This window comes from Onychostruthus taczanowskii, unplaced genomic scaffold (genome assembly GCF_017590055.1).
Source record: "Onychostruthus taczanowskii isolate IOZ18803 unplaced genomic scaffold, ASM1759005v1 scaffold93, whole genome shotgun sequence".
Taxonomy (NCBI): Eukaryota; Metazoa; Chordata; class Aves; order Passeriformes; family Passeridae; genus Onychostruthus; species Onychostruthus taczanowskii.
In genome coordinates, this window is record NW_024507324.1 from 930,615 (window position 1) to 955,105 (window position 24,491).

The window sequence follows — 24,491 nt, forward strand, 5'->3', positions numbered from 1 at the left end:
GACTAAATTTGTTGCAAATCAGCACCCAGTCCTTACAATATCATTTGCATTTAAGTAATGAAGAAATTCCCCGCTGCTGTATTAACAAACCAACTAGAGAAATTAGCTAAATTCATTTTAAGGAGCAGAGCATAAAGAAAGAAAAAGGGAATCTTCTCATTGTGAAGGAATGTAGATGTAAATTTTTTATACAAAGGGATGAAATAGGCCACAAAGACAACAGGATTTTGTGTAGTACTGCTTTATACATGTCTCACAAGTTTACATTAACTATTTCTTCACTTTCACTATTCTCATTCTGCAGAAAGAGCATATAATAAATACAAACATGACTGAGAAAGAGCGAAATGTGCACGGCTTTTTCCCTATTTCTTTCCTCTCCTTTCAAGGACATTTAGGTACATTATAAATCAAGGCAAGGATTGTGTTTCCTCTGAGAGCAAGGCAGGCCATGGTAAGTGATGGCAGGTTAACATCTAGTTACTGGAATAAATACTAAGCACACTTACTTGGTTTTGACCATTCCACTTCCACGGCAGTGTGATTAACTGCACGTGCAACGAGGACACTTCCCTTCTCTGGTAATCCTGCTAATGTAGTAGCTATCACTTCTTCACTTGATGTATATCCTACCTCGTTGTGCACTATGAGCTTGTACTCATATGTCGTGTACCTAAGATATTTTAAAAATAATTAAATTGAATGAAAAATGCAGACATAAAAAATATTTGCTGTAAACCTTCTGCCTGTGCCAAAGTTTTGCTGTTTCTTCTCCCCTGCACAAAGACTCATCTGTATGGGATGCACCAATGAAGACTTCATAAGAGTAATCTATTTTGTGGAAATTATTCAGCATTATTAACATGGTAACAAAAATAAAACACAGTATTTCACTTCTTCATAGTTTTAGCTTCTGAGGTGTTGAGAGATTATAGCTCTATTCAATATGTAATTACAGCGGTGGCAACCTGCCAAAATTTGGATCAGAATTTAATCAAATGAGGCTTTTTTCCTCTTTTGGGAAACCCATTGATTTTAACTTGCAGAGTCTCATTTGCCAAAGGGATTCACCACACAGTCAGGACTCTTCCACTACAAAAACACTCCAAAAAAAGGCACCTAGGAGTTCAAACTCATTTAATAAAGTAATTTTCCTCAGAACCATGCATATTCCAATTAGACAGATTTATTAAATTTACATGTGCATTTAGTAAACCAAGTGACTGCCACGTCACCATTTCTTCCCTATAGCAAAAGACATACTAATGTACTTTAAGTGGGATTTTGTAATCTCAAATTTAATTTCCTCATAAAAAGCCTCCCACAAAACTGCACAAAGACAGAAACTCAGGATCAGTTTTTCAAATTTTCACTGAAGCTGCAGTGGGATAAATGTCTACAGATGCAATAAAGAGCGTACAATAAATGCCTAATATCTAGAAATTTCAGTACAAAAATTACTCACCCACACTGTATATTTACTTTACATTTTGTATTTATTTGTTTTAGTAGAACACCCTGATTTTTAAAAGAAAAAGATTTTTAAAAGTTTTAGCAGTCTCATTGAGAAGAAAGCAACTTAATGGGAACTCACTAGCTCCAACTCTAACTCCAAGCATTGACAAACAAGGAAAATATACAAAACACATTTTTCTCTCTGCTTGTTCTGTCACTTGCAGACATTTAGGTCTTTCTTGGATATTGTAGCACACATACAATAAAAGAAAAAAGAAAGTACTCTAGTCTTGAAATTTACTGATGAGAATTTGTGATTCATTTTTTTTGATCCATATTTTCAACAATGAAAATCAAATGAGTCTGTTGTAGCCTGTTAGAAATGAAGAAACCATCTGACAAGATCAGTAATTCTGAAACTTGCTTGAAGTATGACAAATGAAAATAAATGCTGATATGTGAATTTTCCTTTGGGAAAAAGAAGATTTGAGTGCTTGAGCATCTTCTCTCTTGCCACAAACTCCTGAGTTGTTAACTGCAAAAACATAGCTGCAGGTTGCAGAACCTTCCCCAGGAGAAGTGTTTAGGTGTGTCCAAGGGTTAGGCACACTTTTATGGCCATAGCTCATTCAACTCAAAATGTCATGATGCCTAATGACGAGTCACTGAGGCTCTGTCTGAATGTATTGCCACCTCCGATTTGCTGACAACTCCTACATACACTAAAATATGCTGATGCATTAAAATATGCAAAGCTAAAACCAAGGGCAACTCTATGGCTGAGAGAAAGAAATGGAGGACACTTGGGCAGGAGTGGTACAAGAACAGCTCCGTGAGCAGTTCTTGCAACAGACAGTTGCAATAGTTAGTGACTTTTAGCTAGTAGGCAGAAGCAAGCCAGAGGCAGCAGCCCTCGGCATACTTCAGTGTGTCCCTGACAGGAGGAGAGGTCACATTCTGGTTCCCATTGCACTCAGGAGGGATGCTCACTCAATTTTTACAGAAGTAGAAGGAAAGAACAGATATTTGAGGATCAGTGATTGACATGGAGTTCTCATAAAGCACCAGCACACAGAACACGCACACCCTGAAAACATCCATGAGGGTTTTCCTGAGACTTAGAAAAACCCAATACAGAATCCATGTTGAATCTTGCATTACAATTTCTTCCTTTGTGTGTTTTGTCTTAAGGAGCAATAGCCTTGAATTAAAGATGTAGAAACTAAGGTTGATCAAGAGTAAATATCTTGCTCTACCCACACAGCAGGTCTCTAACATACTGAGGAACAGAGCACACACTCTATTTCCCCATTCTAAATACCCTGCATTTAATGTTGATGAAGCTAACACAAAAAAAATCAGGTGAAAAAACATTGCTGAAAACCATTTTCAGGTCTTTCCCTCAAACATGAATTCTGCCTTGCTATAATTTTGACAACACACAAATCTACAGCATCTTTATACATAAATCTAAATTGTTTGATTGCATGAGCATATCCACGCTAAAATTTCATGAGACTTTTATGTTCATTTGTTTTTGAAAGCAAAACAATGTATGAGTCAAGAATGACACACTAATAATAAATCCCTGCATATTAGAATGATTAACACCAAAGATGATGACAAAAAATATTTCATTACATAATTAATATGTTCACTACATAAAGACACAAGAAATACTTTGAACTATTAAACATACACTATACAAAATGCCAGCATTTGTTTTTATAGTTTTTGTAATCTCACCTGCTAAGACCCTTATCTTCATAAAACCACTGAGTTCCTGAGTAAATATTGTGCCACAGATTTAAATCTTCAGGGGGATTTGATGCAAGTGGTTGCTGGATTTTACGTCTCAGGAGCTCATATCTAACACAAAAGACAAGCAGAACACCAGGATTATCTCAACTAATGTTATTACACAAAAAAAAAAAAAAAAAAAAAAAAACCCAACCAGGTTTTTTTTAAAGCCACACATTATTTTGTTTTGACAGCTGTAAACTTCCTGAGATAAACATTCTTTTTAATGTTTTTTGATTTAAAAATCCAATTACTAAAAAAAAAAAAAAAGAAAAAAAAAAAAAAAAAAAGCTTTTTTAAAAAGGGAAAAAAAAAATTCCCCACTTAAAAAAAAAAAAAAATAAACCAGCTTATTCAATGATTTATGATTTTAAACTTTGTGGAAATGTTATCAAGAGCATGTCCAAATAGCCCATAACAGTGTCTTATGCAGACTTGCATGATAAGCACAGGTCGCCCCAGAACATTAAATGATTATGCCTCTTTCTTGCAAATGTACTGAAACAAAGAGCACTGCCATTATTATTTTACTATTAGTAGTAGCTTAAATGTGCCTTTGTACTTAATGTGTTTGTAAATAACCACAGTGCAAATTACAGGAGAAAACAGGCACAGAATGTGTTAACTGTTCCAGCCATCTGTACACCTTAGCAAGGCACCTTTGTGTTTGGGTAGAAATTCATGATGTGAACTTGAAAGACCAAATTATTTCATCCTGGTTTTAATTGGTATCTGAAGCAGTATTCCTGTCTCTGTTCCAAACAGCAGGTCAGCCAAAGCCCATCTTTCACCAGGTCAGCCATGAGACTGCCTGATTTAGAAAACATGCTTTCCACCCAGGCTGCATCACACACTCTCCATCATCTTTTATACAAAACCTTTATGGAATTTAACAAAAATTAGATCACTTAGTGCCACAAACTAAAGGGGATAATATTATAGTTTGCATTTCCTAATCATTCTAGGGATTACAAAGGAAACTACACTCTAAAGGAAAGAAAATTAGACATATTTGTTCAAAATCTTTAGGATTATTACTCTTTATTACATTCCACAGGACTGTTTAATTTATTCTTTCAATAATTGTTTCAGTTTGATACCCCAGCAAATTAGAGTCATATGCATATATATTCCCTTAAATACATAACTTGATTCTCTTAAGTGCTGAGCTGCTCTATTTCATCTTGTCCCTGTCTCCCATTCTGGAAAGGCACTTATTGCTAAATTCTAGACAGAAGTACATGGGCACCTAGGCAGATTTTAAACACTCTCATTTTAAATGCACATTTGTGAAAATGTTTCCATGTTTAATTGTTCTGCAGAATACCTTGGTGTGGGTCACCACTCTGTTGTAATTATCATGCTGACCAATGCCTTTGTGTGTAATTTGACACTTCTTTAAGTTAAGATCATCTGCAGTCTGGTAAGGACAATACCATCCCAGATTTAACAGGTACTGCATACAGTGATTTAGGATTGCTACAAAACCAGAACTCAACTGAGATGCTCTTATGAGAGATCTGACACTTCCTGTGCTCCATAGCAGCTAGGGAGTACATGCATAACTTCCAACAACTTTTGCCCTTGAGTTTAGGGAGCAATCCTCAATAGGTACAAGCAAGCATTGTGCCACTTAGTGATGCCAAACTGAATTACTGCAGAAATTTGGATTATAACTTCAGAAATTAAATAGCAAAGACTAACTAAACTCCAACTCTGTCAAAAAAAATCAGATGACTTTATAACAAGAACAGCTCTCACATGAGTGGTTCATCAGTGTCAACCCAAAGACAGATCATTACAGCTTTATAGGAAACCATCCTGGCATATTCTGTCCAATATATTTCATGGACGAGCCTTGAAAAACATCAAATCTTTTTGAACACTGAGTGGCGATCATGTGTAAATCACCCCCACTGGCAGCTGCTGCTGCTGCTCTGCTTGCTGCAGACTTCTTGTTCCATCATGCTGTACAGAGCAGCTGCTTCAGTGGTTGTTCTTGTTGAGGGCAGCATGGCACACCATGAAAGAAATGAAATCTGCAGATGTAGGTCGTGCTGAATTACTTCAATAATCTATGGTAAAATGGTCATGTTGTTAACCCCAGAATAACAGACACTGCTTTTCTGAAACTTCAGATTTTACTGTAGAGTAACCATCATTTCATTCAGCTGTAGTGTGCCCTAATTAAGCCTGAAGAAAAAGTCAAGCTACTGTGCTGTAATAACATACGCAACTGAAACGGCACTACATGATAATTATTGAACCCATCAGTGCACCTAGAAGAGAGCTACTAACCAGAACACGTGGGCTACAGAGCTACAATTCTATGCACAATGTTTCACGATATGTTAAAGCACTAGAATGAAGGATTTGACATTTTTTATTGGGTATATATAAAATATATATTTGTCTTTAAAAGCCTTTATGCACTCAAATCTGTATTTCTTTAATGTATATCTACACGCACACACGTTCAGTGCTCAACATTCAAGTCAAGATTCCCATCCCATCATTCTGGACAAATCTCAGAGAAGATTCCTTTCTTTGGCTCTTGTGGTGAAACCCAGTCTGCTGTACCCAGCACTTCCTTGTGTTTCCTATTTTGGCTATGCCCTCACACTTCTAGCCCTTCAACTTCCATTTTTCTCATGCACTGTCTAATTTAAAATTTATTCATCACTTAATTTTGGAAGATTATTTCATGTCATCATCCTTCCAAATGGTCACTTTCTCTTCATGTGGAATAACCCAGAGTATTGAGAATATTGGATGTGTTAATTACTCATATTTACAAAGATCTCTTCTTTTTCTTGTCATTTTATTGGTGGAACTTGTTGCCTGAACTCGTCACCAAAAAGTGGCCGATGCTGCAGCCCAAACCACTTATGACTTTGCATATGTCCTGTGCTTGCTCCTTCTGGTTTTTCAGACAGCACTGATCTGAGACCCAGAGCCTTCCAGCACAGACAACACACTTGCCCTGAATAATCCTGACTCTTGTCTGAGCCCTAAAGAGGAATTTTAAAAAATCCAAAATTAAGAGATCACATGATGAAGTCTGCATCACATGGAATTTGCTGAGTCAGATTTAGGTAAGGAGAAGCAAACTGTTCCCTCAGTCTCAACTTACTTCAGATGGGGCCCATTGGGCCTTAGTGGTGGTTGCCAAGAGATGGCAATAAAGGATTCACTGATTGGAGTCACAGACAAGGGACTGACACTCTGAGGAATTGTCGAGGGTGTGGTCACTCTTGTGGGCAAGCTCTCGGTGCAGCCTCCTAGAAAGCCATCACCTCCAGTGCAAGCTATCACCGTGACCGAGTAGTTCGTGTAGGGGACCAGGTTGGTGACCAAATGGCTCAGCTTCAATGAAGGGTTCCCAGCGATGACAATGCGTGGGTCAGGCATGCGAATCTCGTAGTTCAGGATTTCTCCATTCGGAATCAGAGGAGGCTTCCAGGAGACCTGAAGGAGGCGGGGAAAAAAAAATTAAAAAAAGAGATTTCTTACAGTCACATTGCAGAAATACAGACACAGCATGCTACAGATGGACAGAAGCGGGATCTGAAGATGCTCTTTTCAATCAAAACAGACTTTTAATGGGAAATCAGTTAGAAATCTAATCATTAATTTTAGTGAGGTACATAGTACCAGCTGTAACCATTGAAAAATCTATTATTTTGTTTTAACAATAAAATGTGAACACTCCACGTCACTCAAAATTCCATGAGATGTTCAGATGCAGAAGGACAATTCTTATCATAAGTATCACTGTCACTTATTTTCTTAGGGTGTATTACCTGGTGTGCTTGACCACCAGTGGCAGAGTGAAAACAAATTTTACTCTGTGTTTCCACAGTTTTCAAAAAGATGTAACTGCATTAGCTCCTATAAGAAAACAAATGTTTTTGCACTCTTCATATAATTAAATAGGCAGGTTTTCCCTTTTACTTTTAATTAACAAATTACACTGGTAAGTATCAGACAAAGAACAGGGACAATTTTCCATTTTAAGAACTATAAAATTATACTGAGAAAATTTGATTGCAAAAAGATTGGAAGTCACATATAGAATTCATGGTTTTTTTAGATTTATACACACACATGCATGTATATACATATACATATACATATACATACTGCTACTCTTACTGTGGTTTTGTTCTTACTGAACTGAGGTTAGGTGAGATTTTTTAAGTTTTCAGTTTTTTTTGAGGCAGGGGGTCGATAACACATTTATATATATATTTATTCTTACCAGCTCCACTGAAGAATCACAGACAAACAATTGCACTATAAAGTGCATGGATGTTCTAAATTTTTTTACGGCTTTTTGCCATGGTACCACAATAGAGGGGCCTTCAGACTGGCACAACGAGGACATGTAACCTAACATGTATTAGGAATCTCAAAGTTTCATAAAGGTAGTGTAAAAGCATCTATCAATACTCATTTCCCCAGAAATTCCAATGCAGGAAGCACACGAGCTTTGCTTTGCTCTGGGACTGTTTTCCTTGCCGTTTACCCACTCATCTATAACAATTGCTGTCTCTTTTCCTCCCAGGCATGAGATAATTAAGGATTGAATCCAACATAGAAAAGAACACAGAAATGGAGAAAACCTAGATATGCCTAAAACCTAGGTATATGTCTAAAACCTACATAAAACAAAGAAAATACTGAAGTGTTAAATAGTGATACCACAATACTTTAGTTTCAGTTAATTTGAACTTTTCCCTTAATAGTTTTCAAAATAACCATCTTTAAAAATGTATATGCACAATTACACAGGGCCCTCGAAACAGAGAAGCGTGATTTATAAAATGATTTTTAAAAAAATGAGATTACAAAATATTATATTTTAGGTACAGAAGGACCTCTTAGGCCATCAGACTTGTAAGAAAGCTGGCAGCAAAGTGCTGGAGAAAGCTGAAGGATTTTGATAACAGATCCTGGAATACTATTAAACAGAGAATTAGAAACAGGGTGATCTTGAGTAAAGACAGCAAAACCAAGATTATTGGTGCCCACATAGGAAAGGCTTAGCTCTGGCTAATTATCAAATGCTGTATTCAGATTTCTGTTGCTTCTGGCCCCAAATCATGTTCGAACAAATAAAGAAAATACCACAGATAAACCAGTGCAAAATTTTACACAAAAAATGCTTTGGAAAATGCTTTGGAAAATACCTGGTGCCACTGTCCCAGAAGATAAAATTGTCTCAAAACATTCACTTTGTACCAAAATTTATTTTCTCAAAGAGAGGATGAGTAATTTTCTAATCACATTTTATTTTTGATGCCTAACTTTTATGTCTAAACCTACAAAATTACTCTAACACAACTTGTGCAGGATTCACCACACACTGTAACACCTTCACATAAAGGAACAGATTAATGGCAGAGCAGAGGCTGCTCCATAACCTCAGCTCCTGAGTTTCACACAGTGTGCGCCCTAGCTAGTAACACCTCCAAAAACTCTCAGGTGCTACTTCACAGCATTTGTTGTACTCTAACAGGTACAGTAGCTCATACTGTAAGTAATAGATATACTTTGTTGGGCTTACAGTGAGAAATTTCTCTCTCTCTCTCTTTTTTTTTTTTTTTTCTTTTTTCTGAGAGAAATAAAAACCATTCTGAACAAAGACTGTATTCAGCCAGCAGCACACACAGTGCAACTTATTTTTGTCTGGGTGTGGAAGATCTGCTGTTGCTTTGGTTAATAATTTTTTAAACTAAGTAGTGGGATGATCAAGGATGCTCCATAACCCTGCTGTGTCACTTCAGCTGCTTAGAATTACCTGTGTCACCTGGGAATGACAGGACATGCAATCCCTCATGAACATCTTTTGTCAAGAGGCAAGGAACTGCCTGACCCATAAATGAAGATGATGGAGCCAGCCTGGTTAACATACATGTGGCACTACTGGACCTCTTCTCCTCTTGGACGTGCCAAAGTTTGAGGTAAAAGACTGGCAATGCATGAAAGCAGAAAAGCTCACTAGACAGGCTGTGCTGGAAGCAGTAACAGTTTGTTCATTGATTTGAAGCTCAGCACTGAGACCATGAAAGAGGATGCCCATGAGGAAGGGAGAATAAGGTAACTACTGGGAGAGATTAACTGATTCAATGTAATGACTCTGGAAGCTTTCATTTAAAGATCAAAGGACCTTATTTTCTCCACCACAAAATTTAAAGCGACAGAAATTAGCCATTTTCCCCCCATTAAACAGTTATAACCTTGGAATTTTTTTTCCTTTTTTGACAGCAGTTGGAACCCTGCAACTTAATTCTGAGCTATCTGAGGAGAGGCATTGGCACATGTAAGCTATTTTACTGTTCAGGCCTGGTTTCAACAGTTTGCTTTTAAATCAGTGTGTTTGGCTTCATTTTATTCTCATTTCTCCTAGATACTGCTTGTAACCTCTACAAACAGAATGTAATAAGTACATTATGGAGAGCTTTTCACTGTTGGTCTCAAAGCACATTGCAAGTCTCAAATTGCAAATATTATTCCAGTTTTAGAGACAGAAAGACTTAATCCCAGATTAAATGACATATCAGAAAGAAGCAAAACTCCAAACAAAGACCTGCTACCCTAATTCTGCATTCCAGCCACTGGACTAGTCCTCTGACAATCTCCCAGCTCCCCCAGAATAGTCAGGAGAATAATTTCCTCCAAAATTCTTATCTGTCTTAACAGAAATTATTGTGGCTTCAATCAAGAGCCAGGATCATACTGGAAATGTAAATTCTGAGAAAGGTCACTGATAGTTCTGCTCATAAACTTTGCACATGAGTTACAGTCAGCTGCAGCAAGGACTACCACAGAAGAACAGCATGATCAAGTTTGCAGTAACAGATTGCTACTACAAAAACTCCTAGGACTTTGCTTGACTAGTGGGAAAAACAAAAGAACATATACGATCCTGAACACCAACACTAGAGAGTTTCAACTTTATCAAAGGCAGAGGGATGATGCCGATGGAACCCCACTGTAAAATCTATACCAAATGAGCAAGCTGTGCAAGAAATCACAGTCCTAACATGTGGAAAACCTCTAGTGTGCAAGTTAAGGTTGTTGCTATGCGTGTTGGAATATCCTAAGTCACTCAAGCAGCACTTACGTGTGAAATTAACCAAGGTCTCCCTGACCTTAGCAGCATTACAAGGCAATCTTCACATAAGGATTAATCGCTCCTAAACAATTCCCCAATGCACCAGGCATACCTGCATATAACTGGAAGGGTGGTAAACAAAGTCCAAGCCCTTTCTTTTCCCTTTCCCAGCATGAAGGTGTTACCTGGGCATGCTGCATCTCCCTTTAGCAGACACAGCATAGGAATCAGGGTTGTTTCTACTCTCAAAATTATGTTCAGGTCTGACTGCAGACCAAAGTGTTTGGAGAATGAAATACTACAAGAGAGTTTTAACCTGGAACATAGGAAGGGTCTTCACAGCCTCATTCTCTGCCACAGAGTGACCTGCAGAGGAGGAACACTGAAGGATCACCTCACTGTTAGCACTGACTTCAGTGACCTTGGAGTAATTAGCATTGCATCCAACATTCTGTAATCAGAATCAACTTCCTAGGACAGCAAACATTAATGTGTGAGACAAAAAACACCAGCTCTAGAACATGTGCCTATAACTAATTCTGTGGGAAATGGAAAAAAGATAAAGAAAATACCTTCTTTGTCATGCATAATACTCAAACTGTAACTACTGGGTATGTTGCTTTAAATGTGCCAGTGATATCTGCTCCTTACAGCTGAAATCTTCCTCCTGTGTATTTTAATCCCAGCCTATTTACAGAACAACACACATTTAGCAGTCCACTCTCCAGCTTCTGGGCTAATGAAGAACAGAAGACAACCATAAAAATAGAGACCTGTTTATTTGTGTTTGCTCACTTGCATATCCAATTTAGTAGTGAAATTTGAGAAAAACTACCAGAAAAGTTTATCACTGTTGGAATAAACGATAATCTACTGTACTGAGAGTACAGATGGCAACTCTTGAAAATACTGTGACAGCAAACTAATGACATTGTTCAGTCTGGAGGGTGGAATAGCAGCTTTCTCTGCTTCAGTTTCTTCTATACAAAGAACACACTGGCAGATGAACAGCAAAGTAAGACACTGTCATCTTGTGGGTAACAACAAACATGAATGACAATTGAACTAAAAAGCCTATAACCCTTCCTCAGTCAGAGAACTCACGAGGAAATACTTCAGAAAAATAATCAATCCATGGAAAATCAATGGCATTATTGAATCAATATGCAAAACAAACAAAAAAAAAGAAATTAGAATAGCAATTAGGTGACACAGAATCACCACAGTCCTTCATTCCTCACAGGCAACATATATAACATATATTAGGAGAGAAGTAATAATAATTTTTTTACTCTTCTCATTTTGTATCTAATCAAATTGCAGGAAGTTTCTTTAAATGATGTTATGAAGGAATAACACAGCACAAGAACTATATTTCAATGAGGTATTTATTCCAACCAACCAGGAGAAAACCATTCTCTTATAAACTCTTATAAATACTAAAAAGAAAAAAAATGTTTTCCCTGGAGAGAAACATAAGGATTATGCACAACTCATGCCAACTCCTACCTTGAGAAAAAAGTTACATGAAGGATGATAGGAAATGGCTGCAGTTTTTATCTGTCAGTAGTCCACTTGGTGGCAGTCATCAGTGAGGGGCAGCAATACAGGCAATATGAGGCAGCAAGTCTCTGGCTAAGCCAGTAATTAAGATTGCAGCTGCCTTTTCCAGGCCAGAATCGTCAAGGAAGAACCCCAGCAGCAAAAGGGAATTCCCCCTACCAAAAGTTATAAGGCCAAAGTTGGAATGTTTGCATAATACAGTTAATTTAGTTCAGTGTACCCAGCCACAAAATGCCTTTCCTAGACAAAGAACTCCATCAAATAATTATTCACTGTGTAAACCAGCCTCTTTATCAAGCCACTCAACCTAGCTACATTCCCGAATGTCATATCAGTGTGAAGTGTGAGATTGAAGCAGCACAGCAATTGCAACCCTCACAAGAAAAGGAAACTATTTTGTTTCTACTTCTGTACATTAGGGTATAGCAAATCTTGTGTAACAGGAATAATGTTCATGGCATTGGCATATACTAAATAAACGGCTTTTGCAGTTGCTGAATACCTCCACTTCACTTTGGCATTTAATCAGCCACAAAAGCATTTTATTGCGCATTATACTCCACTACCATGAACGTTATCAATTCAGCAAATATTAAAAAATATCATGCAGGTGTTACAGAAATGGGTACTTTAAAAATTATCTACGGCCTTATGCTTTCTGTTGCTCAAAGGAAAGCAAGTTCAATGTTATGGAGAGATATTGGTCCATTCTGATTAAAATGAAATGTTAAAGGAGCACACATATCAGAACTGTTTATTCTGAGAGTGACCTGCAGTGCTGATATTCTCCTTGCAGAGTGAAAGCTTTGGTCTATGAAAATAAGCTATATACTCAAGTGAGTACTATCCTAGAGCACTTTGAATTCTTCACATCCTCAAATCATTTTTATTGATTCAATGACTAAATAAAGGAATGAAAATATATTTCTCTTTTTTTTTTGTAAATTCCCTCTGTTTTCAGTAGAAATAAATATTTGCACACATGGTTTAGGGATTGGTTGCACTGACAGCTGAAAGCCTCTATTGATTTGCTACTGTGGCTTGGTAAAGGAGCTTCTTGCTAATCTTTCCCACAGCGCCCTTCCAAAACCTCCTGCTCTAACCTGGGAGGACAGCTCTCTCTAGGGGGAGAGGTAATTAAAATCTCCTTCCCAAAGAGATGCCTTGTTTTTCACCCTGTGCTTAAGACTTGCCATTGCAGACACTGAGGTAAGAGCACTGTACAGCACCAAGGACTCCACAAATTTCATTTAAACACTACATAGGTGATATGCACTACAGGTGTGCTGGGCTTGAGCTACTGAGGAGGAAAAGTAAGCCTTTCTAGGACTTTACGGGCACCAGTGTAAAGGAATTCCATGTGCAATCCATCCTATTTCCACACAGAAAAAACATTTCAAACACAAAGAGGCCATCCTTGCAGAATACTTACAGTTTTTCTGTCTGTGCAACTAGCAGTTTCTGGGATGAAGGGACATAGTGGGTTTACAGATTTCCACCCTAGTTCTATAGAATTTGGGCAAAGTCCCCAAACATTTTGTGAACAGGTGCTCCCTTGTTCTTCTGGTACTCCCCCAGTACACAGCATTCACGCAAGACCGCCTTAGGGACCCAGGGAAGCCCTGAGTGCTCTCTGAACCCTCCTACTCTTACATGAATTTGCCATAAAAATGCAGGGAAGGAAACAACACCACCTCTAGCAAGATAATCCATTTGACAGATCTGTAAGAAGACCGACAAGTAAGATGAAATCCCAGTCACTTCCTCTAGTGTTCCCATCTGCAAACAAGCAGAAGGCGAGAAAACTGCTGGGTGCAGCAAGTCTTGTCTATTATCTCATCAGTGATGAAGTGCAATGAGCTCTTCTGCAACTACAGCTTTGTTTCAATTTTTTAAAGAGAGAAGAAATAATTTATTATTAGAATAGTAAATGTTAAAAAATTAAATAAACGTCTTGCTGACCTGGACAAGTGAGAGAAATTTTAAGATTTTTAAATCTTAAAATCTTAGAATCTTAGAAATCAGAACCAAAGTAATATCTCAGCCATGAGATACTCTCTGCACAGGAACTGTACCAAGTGTTCCTGACTTTCTATCACTTATGAAGAATATAAAATGGAGCAACATCAAGTAAATTAAAATACTTGATAAATACAAAAATTTATGTTAATATCAGCAAAGAACCAATGCTCTGTAACAGTAACAGAGAGAATTTAGCAGAAGAGATACTCAGGAGTGAATATATTTGGAGAGACATATATGTAAGTCACTTTTCTCAATGCAATGCTGCCACCTTAAACTATTTTGAACATTTTAACTTAAATATTTAAAATTAATGAAAACTGTCAGTAAAACCAATTAGTGGAAATAAAAACATCCAGGCTTCAGCATCTTTGACAAAAATTGGTCTTAACACATCCAAAAAATATTTATCTCCAGGTGAAAAACACATGTCCGAGACTACACAAGCAGCAGTGACACTAAATTTGACCACCATTCATAGAGGAGTTCATACAGTTTGGACATGAAAGAGCTTTAACAAATTTTGAATATTAATGACAGGCTGGACAAAAAGAAGGAAAACAAGCATCTGAACTCTTCAGTAAGAAAGGGAAAACAAATCTTAAAAACAATGCTGTATTGAAATTTAATTATTAAAGATGGAAAACTGCATTGCCTTAATTCAAATTTCAGAAGAAATAAATGACCCAACTAACTTTCAGTCCTGGCAGATTACTTAATCTCAGAGTTGAGAAAAATACAGTAAAATTACAACTGAACACATGCGTCTGATCTTGGGAAAAGACATCCAATGAAGAATGACACAATCTCTGATAACCCACAGGCTTTTAAAACTATGATTGAGTGTTGAATGCACATGGAGAAAAAAAAACAGGGGTAAGATATAAAATTATTATGTTCTTACCACATTAACTGGAGCTTCAAAGGTTGCAGTGAGTCTTTGTGCTCAGAGTTGAAGCCAATGCAAAAAAGCTCAGGCAGTGAAATGTGGACATGTAGGGAAGCATGCAATTGAACTAGAGCTACTATTTACTCAGCATTGCAGCTTCTGGCAAATCCATGAAAAATGCTTTTATATAAATTGTGGGGAATATTAAGATGTATCTACAGAAGTACAGAGGGCAGAGTCCTGGAAGTAGATTGCTCAAATCTTCAATAAGCAGTCTGGCAATTCATCATAATTACTAGTGGTTGATCGTTATTAATTCTTACAGTAACCATTGTACTCATATTGAACTGATTTGCAATTAACACTGAGGTAACATGCAATTCCTTAGACATTAAAACATAATTGCATAAGCTCAGGATTTTTTTGTCTAATAGTGAATAGCATTTTTTTATAGTTTAAAATTTTGTGTGAACAAAGAAAAAATATCAGCATTCGTTTACTGCTGAAATTCATACCCTCAGATTATTCAGATTGCATTGGTAACACCACTTTGTTTACCTTTTGAAAATACAATGTATACCAAAAAATAACAAGTCTAACAGATGAACTTCAATCTTATGCAAATGTCCTTTGTTTTGTGCTCTGGTGAGCAAGCTACTGTACCAATACTTTTGGCATTAGTACAAGACTGAATCCATGGAAGCATGTGTGTATTTACACAAAAGAGGCTTCTAAGCTACAAAAATCCCTCTTGTTTGGTTACACTAATTTCCCTTGAATGAAGTTTGTATGCAAGCCAAAACAATGGTAGTTATCCTGTCCTCTAGAGTTCATTCCCAACAGAATGATGTGAAAAATTGAAAACTTCCTATGTAGTCCTGTAAGACTCATCTTTCATATATCAGGAGAATAAAAATGCTATTTTTATTTCATTAGCCATTAAAAAAATCTGATAATTATACAGAACACTTAATTACAGAAAAAAAAAATTACTTAGCATTTTAATGAAGTCTTGAAATTTTGGAGAAGGTAGTAGGTAATTTTCTGATTTGATTAGGGAGTTAAAAGTAATCTTTTAAGTTTAATATTGAAAATACATCAGGTGTGTAAGGAAGAAAATGAACTGGAATATAATGCCAGAGGCTGGTTTAAAAATAAAAAAAAACGGAAAGGAATCTAATGCTTTTGAGCCAAAGCACAGACACTAATTATTCAACTATCCCTGCAGCAATGAAGTCTGTTGGCTCAGCCAGTAGATGTCTCTCTTAAATACACAGTCGCTACAAGAAAAACATGTTAAAGCCATGAGGCAATGAGAATTATTCCTACCTTGACTGAATAGGGTCCCAATGCTTCTGCATCAGGTGGCTGAACACCAGCAGGTCTTGAAGGTCTGGTGGTAACTTCTGCCCAGGCACTGCTGTTCATGCTCCCATGCAGGGTGCTCATCAGAACTCTGTACTCGTATTTCTGCCAAGGGCTCAGAGCAGTGCTCTGGTCAATGTAGCTCATGGACTGACCGAAGGGGAGATGCACCACAGTTGAGATTTGTTCTGTTCCTTTCACCCTTCTCTCTATTGTAAGGTTTTCTACCAAACCATTTGGGCGAGCAGGTGGTTGCCAGGATATGACCACAGAAGTTGGAGTATCAGAATAGAGTCCTGGAGCAGGAATATCCTCAGGGGCATCTGGAAGAGTTTGTATTTCTGGGGTTGTGGGTGAAAGAGAACACCCTTTAGAAGTGCATCCTTCTACCTGAAACACATAGACAGTGTAAGGATGCAAGTCTTCTATTGTGCAGTCAGATGTAGTTCCTGGCACTGTAGCATGCAGTTGGCCATTTTGGTAAATATTATAATGTGTGATAATGCCATTTGGCTTTAAAGGATGCTGCCAGGTGATGCTCGCTGCCCTTGCTGTAACATCCAATAGAAGCGGTGGATCTAAAGGTCCAGGCTCTGTAATAAAATTAAAACAAAATTTTAAAAAAGGAAAGAGGAATTTGTGATTTTTTAAAATCAGTATCAGCAAGATGTACTCATCAAATGAGGCTCAAAAATCTGAAAAGGAGCTCAGGTCTACTAAACAGCCTGTTTCTTTGGAAAATATAGGCCCAGATACTAAGGGGATGGATATGGCTCTCTCCTCAAAGGCAAGCTGCTCGCTTTTCCTCATCTCAACCCTCCTCCCCCCTCTTCTGCATCCTTTTTCCTCCTGTGTCCCCAAAGTGCCCTATCAATGCTGTTTGCATAAGGAGAAAGTGTGTGGCTCAGTATTACAGTAGACCTGCAGTTCTAGCTTTTGGGAATGTTTTTCTAGAGCGCTAGATACTAATTGCAACCAACAGCACAGGCATAACAATGCTGTGTATTTTACAGCTCAGTAAGTCTCTACTGCATCTGTCATTATATATTCAATATTTTACTTCATTCTGTTTATAATTCTAATCCATTTTTTGCAATTTATCTACTCCCTGTTAATATTATAGGTGATTTTTTACTTTGACTGTGACAGAAGCTGCCGATTTAGCTCTTTCACCTACTGATAAATAAACAATGCACAGATCTGACCTTTAGGTTAACAGGTTTTATGCTTGCTCCACTCAGCACTCTAACTGATTCAATTATCATAAAGGTTCAGGAGCTTCCATGAATACTCAAAAAGACCGACCATATGCCTGCATAGGTGTTGTGGAACAGCAAATACTCTGCAGCCCTCCAGAGAAATTCCTTAATTGTAAATAATTTCACCATGCGACACAATCAAGTCACCTTGAATACAAAACCCTCAGCCTGTGGAGGCAAAGTGTTATTTAAGCTTTACTGGGCTGCGTTAAATTCTGCAATTTGAAGGGCTGTTAAGTTTTTCAATTGAAATTTCATTTAAAATGCAGGTGCTTTTTATTATATTGAGGCTTTACTGCTCTCTAGGTACAAGCATGAACATGGTGCAATAACACAAATCTGGCTCAATCACTGATCAGTAACAGCTGTAATTCCAGAACATTTAGCATTCTTATAAACCACATCCTGAAATCTATAAATTGCTACAGCAGATCAAGAAAATACTATATTCTCCCCTATACTGCCCACAGCAATTTTGACGTTTATGAGATTTTTCTGTGAACATTACATTTTATTGAAATCTTAAAAAAATATATACTTGGATTTAGTAATTCTTTAAAATAGCTTTAGATTAGGGGATTTGCAGGGGGAGAAGAGGGAACCTAAATTTGGAATTATAAAGGTTCAAAAATTTAAAATTCATTAGTGATCGTGGGTGTGCCAAGACTTCAGGGGAGGTGACATAGCATATGCTGAATTCCGTTGTAGTCAACAACACTATTATTTAATTCCTGGTGTCCAAACCAGAAGGAACAGTATAGGAAGAATAATTTACTTCACCTGAAGTTAAATAAGTCCTGATAAATTTTAAGGGAAAGGGTGTGGGGGGAGGTTGGGGGGGAAGGGGGGAGGGAATCAAATAAATCCAGCACAAGGAGTTGCTCCGTCTATATTTTAGAGTAACAGCTGAAGCAGTCAAAAGTCCCTGTTCTCCTCTCACATACAAAGAGAGATACATCAGGATTATTCCAGTGATGTCTGTGAAAACAGTGATGTAAAATTGGGATAGCAAGCTTCTCTTTTTTTTTTTTTTTTTTTTTTTTTTTGCTTTTAAATTTGAAAAGTAACACAGTTTTTTCTTTTATTATATGATGCATCACAAAGCAACTCCATAAAGCTCAACCATATCACATATCCTGCTCTACTCACAGTGATAATAAGAATGGAGTTCTGTATTTAATGCTTGTGCACACTAGGATTAATTTAGATCTCTGAATCTGCAAGTACAAAAGATGATCTGTTGTAAAGAGTAATTAAATTCTATTTGCATGTACTCCTGGGTAAAATCAATTAGGTCGTAAGTTGGAACAAAATTTGGTCCATTATTTAGACCTCACTGAAAGATGGAGAGGTGGAAGTGTAAATCTGAATTAGATTTATATTCTGTAAACTGATTTTTTTTTTCTGGGGTGGAAGGGAAGGAGGAGAATTTGGAATTAAAGACCTTGAAAATCAGTTGCTGCAAATTCTAGTTTAGTGGGGGAAAGGAGCTGAAATACAATATTTACCACTGAACTACAAATTTGCATTTCATCAAATTGTATCTCATAAGCTATTGCACTGTGACCATCTGCAGGAGGGAGAAAAAAAAAACATAACAGAAAAGCCCCCCAATATTCAAGCAGTTTGCTGTAAGGGAACAGCTAAGCCTTTATACTCCTACTGAATAAGTTGCAGGCATTACAGGTGAAACATTCATGGTAATTAGTTGAACCTGAGCTTCAACGCCCCACAAGTTCAGACTTATTCCTTAAGGACAATCTGTAATGTACAGGAGGAGCTGTCAAACTTCAGCTTTGGGTCCCCCTAGTCCCTCCCCTTCCCCTCAAAAAAGCGTATTTTGGTAGCTAGCATACCTACCCACACATTCCCTACTGCCCTTTTAAAAGAGAGACTTTTAAGACTTTCTGAGTTCAAACAAGACGTTTGAGAGATGCTTAATTGGCCCCACTGGATGGGAAAGCATTAAATCCTGGTCCCCAACTCTCATTCAGTGCAGCTTCTTTTTAAATGGCAAGCAGAATCATCTAATTCTATGTACAAATCAACTAGCACACTACTGCTTGGTTGAAAGGGTCACCACAATTATGTAAAACATGAGTATTAACTATAATTGGGATAGTTTGCTAATACAATAAAAAGCTCTGAACATGAAAAAAGTTATGCTCACAGCAGTAGCTATCACTTTCTAAAGAAAGAATTCATGGATGAAATGACATGAAAAAGATGGTTATAAAATTTTAATGGAATGATAAAAGGCAAAAGTCATCCTCTCAGCTGAATTCTTAAAATCCCTATATATCACAATCAGCTCCTTAACTGTAAAATCAATGTGGAGTATAACATGTTGTCAGTGTGGTTGTCACTGGAGGGAAGACTGCAAAGTCTGACAGCTGCACAGCCCAACCTGTCAATGGTGAAAATAAAATCATAAAGCTTTTTACACGGATGTAATTGTTTATAGAAGTAACTACTGAAGGTGGAACAGTGGGCATCTTTGTCCTTAAGATTCTTAGTTCATATTTCAAACCATTTCATTGCAGTATTAATACTAGAAGGTAGTTTCATTTTGGCAAATGAAATTATCTTTTATGGTAGACTACTTCGCTCATCTGCTTCAAAAGTTCAGACTTGATTTAAATTAAAGGCACAAACCTGTCATTAATATTTTTTAATTCCCTGACTAAAACAATACATTTGTTTACTTACTGCGAGACTTGGAAAACAAGGAGTTATACTATTATGGTTGTATTTTTTGGGAGGAAATTACATTTACATTTAATATACTAAGACATGTACGTGGATTGATGCCCTTTAAAGCTAATGAGAAATACCTGATTTGCTGGCAAACTCTCTCACTAAGCAGAATAAAAATTCTGTGCCTTTTACTCTTGAATCATTTACTCTTTTTAGAAACAGGGACAATGAAATTATACGTATTAACAGAATGTGGTGTCTTTTTTGTACTGCTGACTGTACCCAGCAGCAAACCCAAATTGTGTAGCTCTGGGAATAAGGGACCACAGGAATCTTTTATCACATGAGATCACAGAGCTCAAAAGTCATTAAGCTGTTCATGCAATGACATGCAATCCATATGAACCCCTTCAAATATGTATTAAGAGCTGTCTTCAGAGTATTAAGACTTGTTGCCCTCTACTGCTCCAAATGTACATTGGTTCCAGAACTTCAGTTCTACCACTCAAAGTTCTAATTCCTAATCTGTAGGCATGCATGGGCAGTTTTCACTATATATCATATGATCATCTTATCATACGTGCCACTACTACATCAGCTTAATTTGCTCTGTCCTTTTGCTATTCGTCCTGTCAGGTATTTCACATGATTTCTCTTCCCTTTGTCACCTCACCAGGTTTTGTCTTCTCTTGCTTCAATTTCCATTTTTCTTTCTTGAGCTCATGTGAACACATTCACATCAACTATTTATGGATTAGTTTATATACCTCAATTTCATAGACCTAACTTACATAGCTAAAGTAGGAGACCTGTCTTCTCAGACAACAAATACCATTAGCAGAGAAAGCAGGAGATTCCAAAGGTGGCAAACTGCATTATTTACCCTCCTGTTCTGCTTGTCTCTCTTCACTGTCTAAGTAAGGAAGATTTAGGAGAATCACAGAATCATAGAATATCTTGAGTTGGAAGGGACCCACCAGGATCATCAAAGCACAACTCCTGACACTGCACAGGATATTCCCAGGAGTCACACCATGTGCTTGAGAATGGTGTCCAAACACTTCCTGAACTCTGTCAGGCTTGGGCTGTGAACACTTCCCTGGGAAACTTGTTTCTGTGTCCAACCACCCTTTGAGAGAAGAACTTTTTTCTAATACCCAATGTAAACCACCCCTGACACAGCTTCAGGCCATTCCCTTGGATCCTGTCACTGGTCACCACAGAGCAGAGACCAGTGCCTGACCCTCCTCTTCCCCTCATGAAGAAGTTTGTGATGAGATATCCCCACAGACTGGGGCTTTTCATCCCGGAACCAAAACATGTCAGACAGGAACACCATAGCACTCTCTATGACAGGAACAATGCTTCCCTGATTTGACAAGAAGTAGCTCAGCTGATACATTGCAGGAGCTCTTTTTTTTAAATTATTTTATAATTGCTTTTTTATCTCCAGCAACTTCAATACATAATGATCTCCAGTGACTACTGTGTGCTTTTGCCCTTACTTACTGTGAAGAAACATTGGGCTGGCCTATAACTTCATTATGTATAAAAGAGATGGACTTGAAGTCACTTATGTAAGAAATAAAAAATAAAAAATTGGACTACCTGCTAGGTAACTTGCAAAATCTTCTTTTCCAACCAGTGCAAGCCAGACACTTTTAAAAGGGCTTTAGTAAGAGCTCTTCATACTGGAGTTGTACACTGACCCACACAACCAAAATGTTGCCACGGCAGAGAATGTGCTGGTGATGGAGATGTTCTGCTGTATGCAACTCACTGGGCTGCAGACAGGTTCTGGGGGTGTTCAAAAGCTAATGACATAACAGGAAGCTTTTCTTTAAAGTAGAAATATTACTATCTTAGAACTTGTCCAAGTTATGGTGTGTTTTCTCAAGCACTAGAAAAAGCACCTCTTTCATTTGGGAGATATCTCTCTGAACAATATATCAGACAATATAATTTTACAAGTCCTAAATCTACACCACAGGAACCCAGAAGCTGCCATTGGGGCAGCTTCAAGTAACTGTAACCAATGTCTTTGCAAATTCCAGAGAGCTCAAAGGCTCCCCATAGCTAAAGGGAAAACCTAACTTGTATCTCCTTTATTATATCTAGAAGGTCTAGTTTTATTTCTGAATACAATGTAAGAGATTCTGTTCTCAGTTCAATGGTACATAATGACCTCTCAGTTCAGTGGCTTTTATACTGATTGGAAGAGAGCTATCAGAAATTTACATTCAAGTTACTGAAAGCAAACTCTAATTCAGAAACTTCATCAAATATTTCTATCTGCAGATATTCTGGCAGTAAATAGTCTGATGCTATACTTATCAAGATCACTGGAACAAACATCTTTTATTAATGCATGTTTAGCAGGTTTTAAAATATTTATAGTTATGTATATTTTTGTTATCTGGCATGGGCAGGTTAGACTTTAAAAAATGCATGGATCAGTTACTAGTGTCACAATCATGTAAATGGAAGTATTTGAAAATTCTTTACTGCATGTTTTCTTGCAATAAAAAATACCCCAAACCTACTAATCTGTATATTAAGACAATCCATTGTCAGATACAACATATTTTTATAGCAGCATTTGCTAATTTTCCCTTAATGATTCCCAATATCCTCCTATTTTACCACATATTTATCATATATAAAATATAATACACAGATATACTGTGAAATCATCAACTTGTATTACTGGAGTTCTACTGACTTTAAAAGTGGATGTGTTGATTCACATCTATTGCTGGCAAGTATATGGGCACACAGACACATACAGGCATATATTTTATGCCTACAGATACTTTATGCTTTGGTGAGAGAAAAAAGACGTATATTTACAGAATAAAATTCAATAAGAACATGTAGATACACATCTAGCTCAACAGAGTAAGAGATATGGGAAATTTCCACTATTAAATTGTACTTTAAATAGTCAAAGTCTATTGGCTAGCGGGGCCAGGAATTAAGTGTACTTCTGCAACAAACTGTCAGTATAGATGGTTTCATAAGAATCATGTTGAAACCTTGACAAAAATATTGCTTAGACCAAATGACAATAATTCAGTCTTAAGCAATTCAGCTGAATATCCTTTCACAGATGGCAGCTCTCCACAATGACACTGCAGTCCTCTGTCACCAGTGAAAGTTGGCTGGTTTTTTTAAATGACAAGGGCTGTTGGATACTGTTGAATCTCCTGTGTAGGTTTTCCACCCTACCCCTAACTCCTCAAAGAGAATTTTAAAATTGTGCACCTACTACTTAGCACAAAAATAATTTTTATATCAGTAACAAGTGATGCCTTTGAAATGTACTTCTGTCCTCCCTGTATGTGAAAAGAAACACTACGTGAACTATCAGACCAGAGCTAAATAACTCTGCAATTTGAACAAAATAGTCTTAGGAGACTGGTTGCATTCTGACTATGAATGCAGACAAGTTCAATAGCATCGTATCCACTTTTGTTAGCAAACAATGTACAGAAATAACTGAATCTCAGCAACAATTGCTACAGGTAGATAACACAGCTTTAAAAACCAAGCTCAGAACTTATGTTTACTTATAGGTAGTATGTTCATAGAAGTATTAGTACCTTTGGAGCTTAAATGAATTTATCAGATAAATTTCTGTTGTGAATCATTTGCTCAGCTTCAAAGACAAAATGTTTTAAAATTGTGGGTAAAAAACATTTTCTGCTCAATGTTTTCTCAACATAGACAGCTGACCATTTAGAGAAGGGACTAAAATCAAGGTGAGTCACCAACACTGAATATTTGCCGGTGTTAGATATGCTCCTACCTTGTACAAGAAAGCTAACAGCTAAGTTACTTTAAAAAAAAAAGCAGGAAAATGTGTGTTTTCTATTTTCATTACAAACAACAAGCTCAAATTTTGTCATATGTTTTTGCTTACATACTGAATCAGGTGCAAAATCCTATCCTGTCAGCTAACTGGCTGTACCTATACTCTGACAGCTGGTTGCTAAATAAAGGGACTGTTGAAAAAATTGTGGGGAGTGAGTCTGGAGAACACAGAACTATTAACAATGAAAGTGATGGGATTGACAATGACAAACCAAATTTCAGACCAGTAGGCCACTACTTTGAATTAACAAAGATCACTGGGAATGAAAAGTTCTGTAGTAGCTTGAGTATTCTCAACACAGAGATAAGACAACTGTCATATACTATTAACTTCAACTTATTTTCTCTGATATGACTGAAATCAGAATCAAGTCCCTGAATATAAAGGAACACCACTGACAAAGCTGTACTTACCAGTGTATCTTAAACTAACCATATATTGCTGGAG

General features: G+C 37.2%; 1 protein-coding gene across 1 annotated transcript in view; it reads right to left on the reverse strand.

Moving 5' to 3' along the window:
- USH2A (usherin) overlaps positions 1–24,491 on the reverse strand; it is a 372,299-nt gene that overhangs the window by 112,023 nt on the left and 235,785 nt on the right. Inside the window, exons 40-43 of the mRNA XM_041426677.1 lie at positions 16,179–16,807; positions 6,389–6,723; positions 3,202–3,324; positions 510–673 (exon numbers count right to left, since the gene is read on the reverse strand). Of these exons, the coding sequence (XP_041282611.1) occupies positions 510–673; positions 3,202–3,324; positions 6,389–6,723; positions 16,179–16,807 (1,251 nt within the window). The remainder of the gene's footprint in view (positions 1–509; positions 674–3,201; positions 3,325–6,388; positions 6,724–16,178; positions 16,808–24,491) is intronic.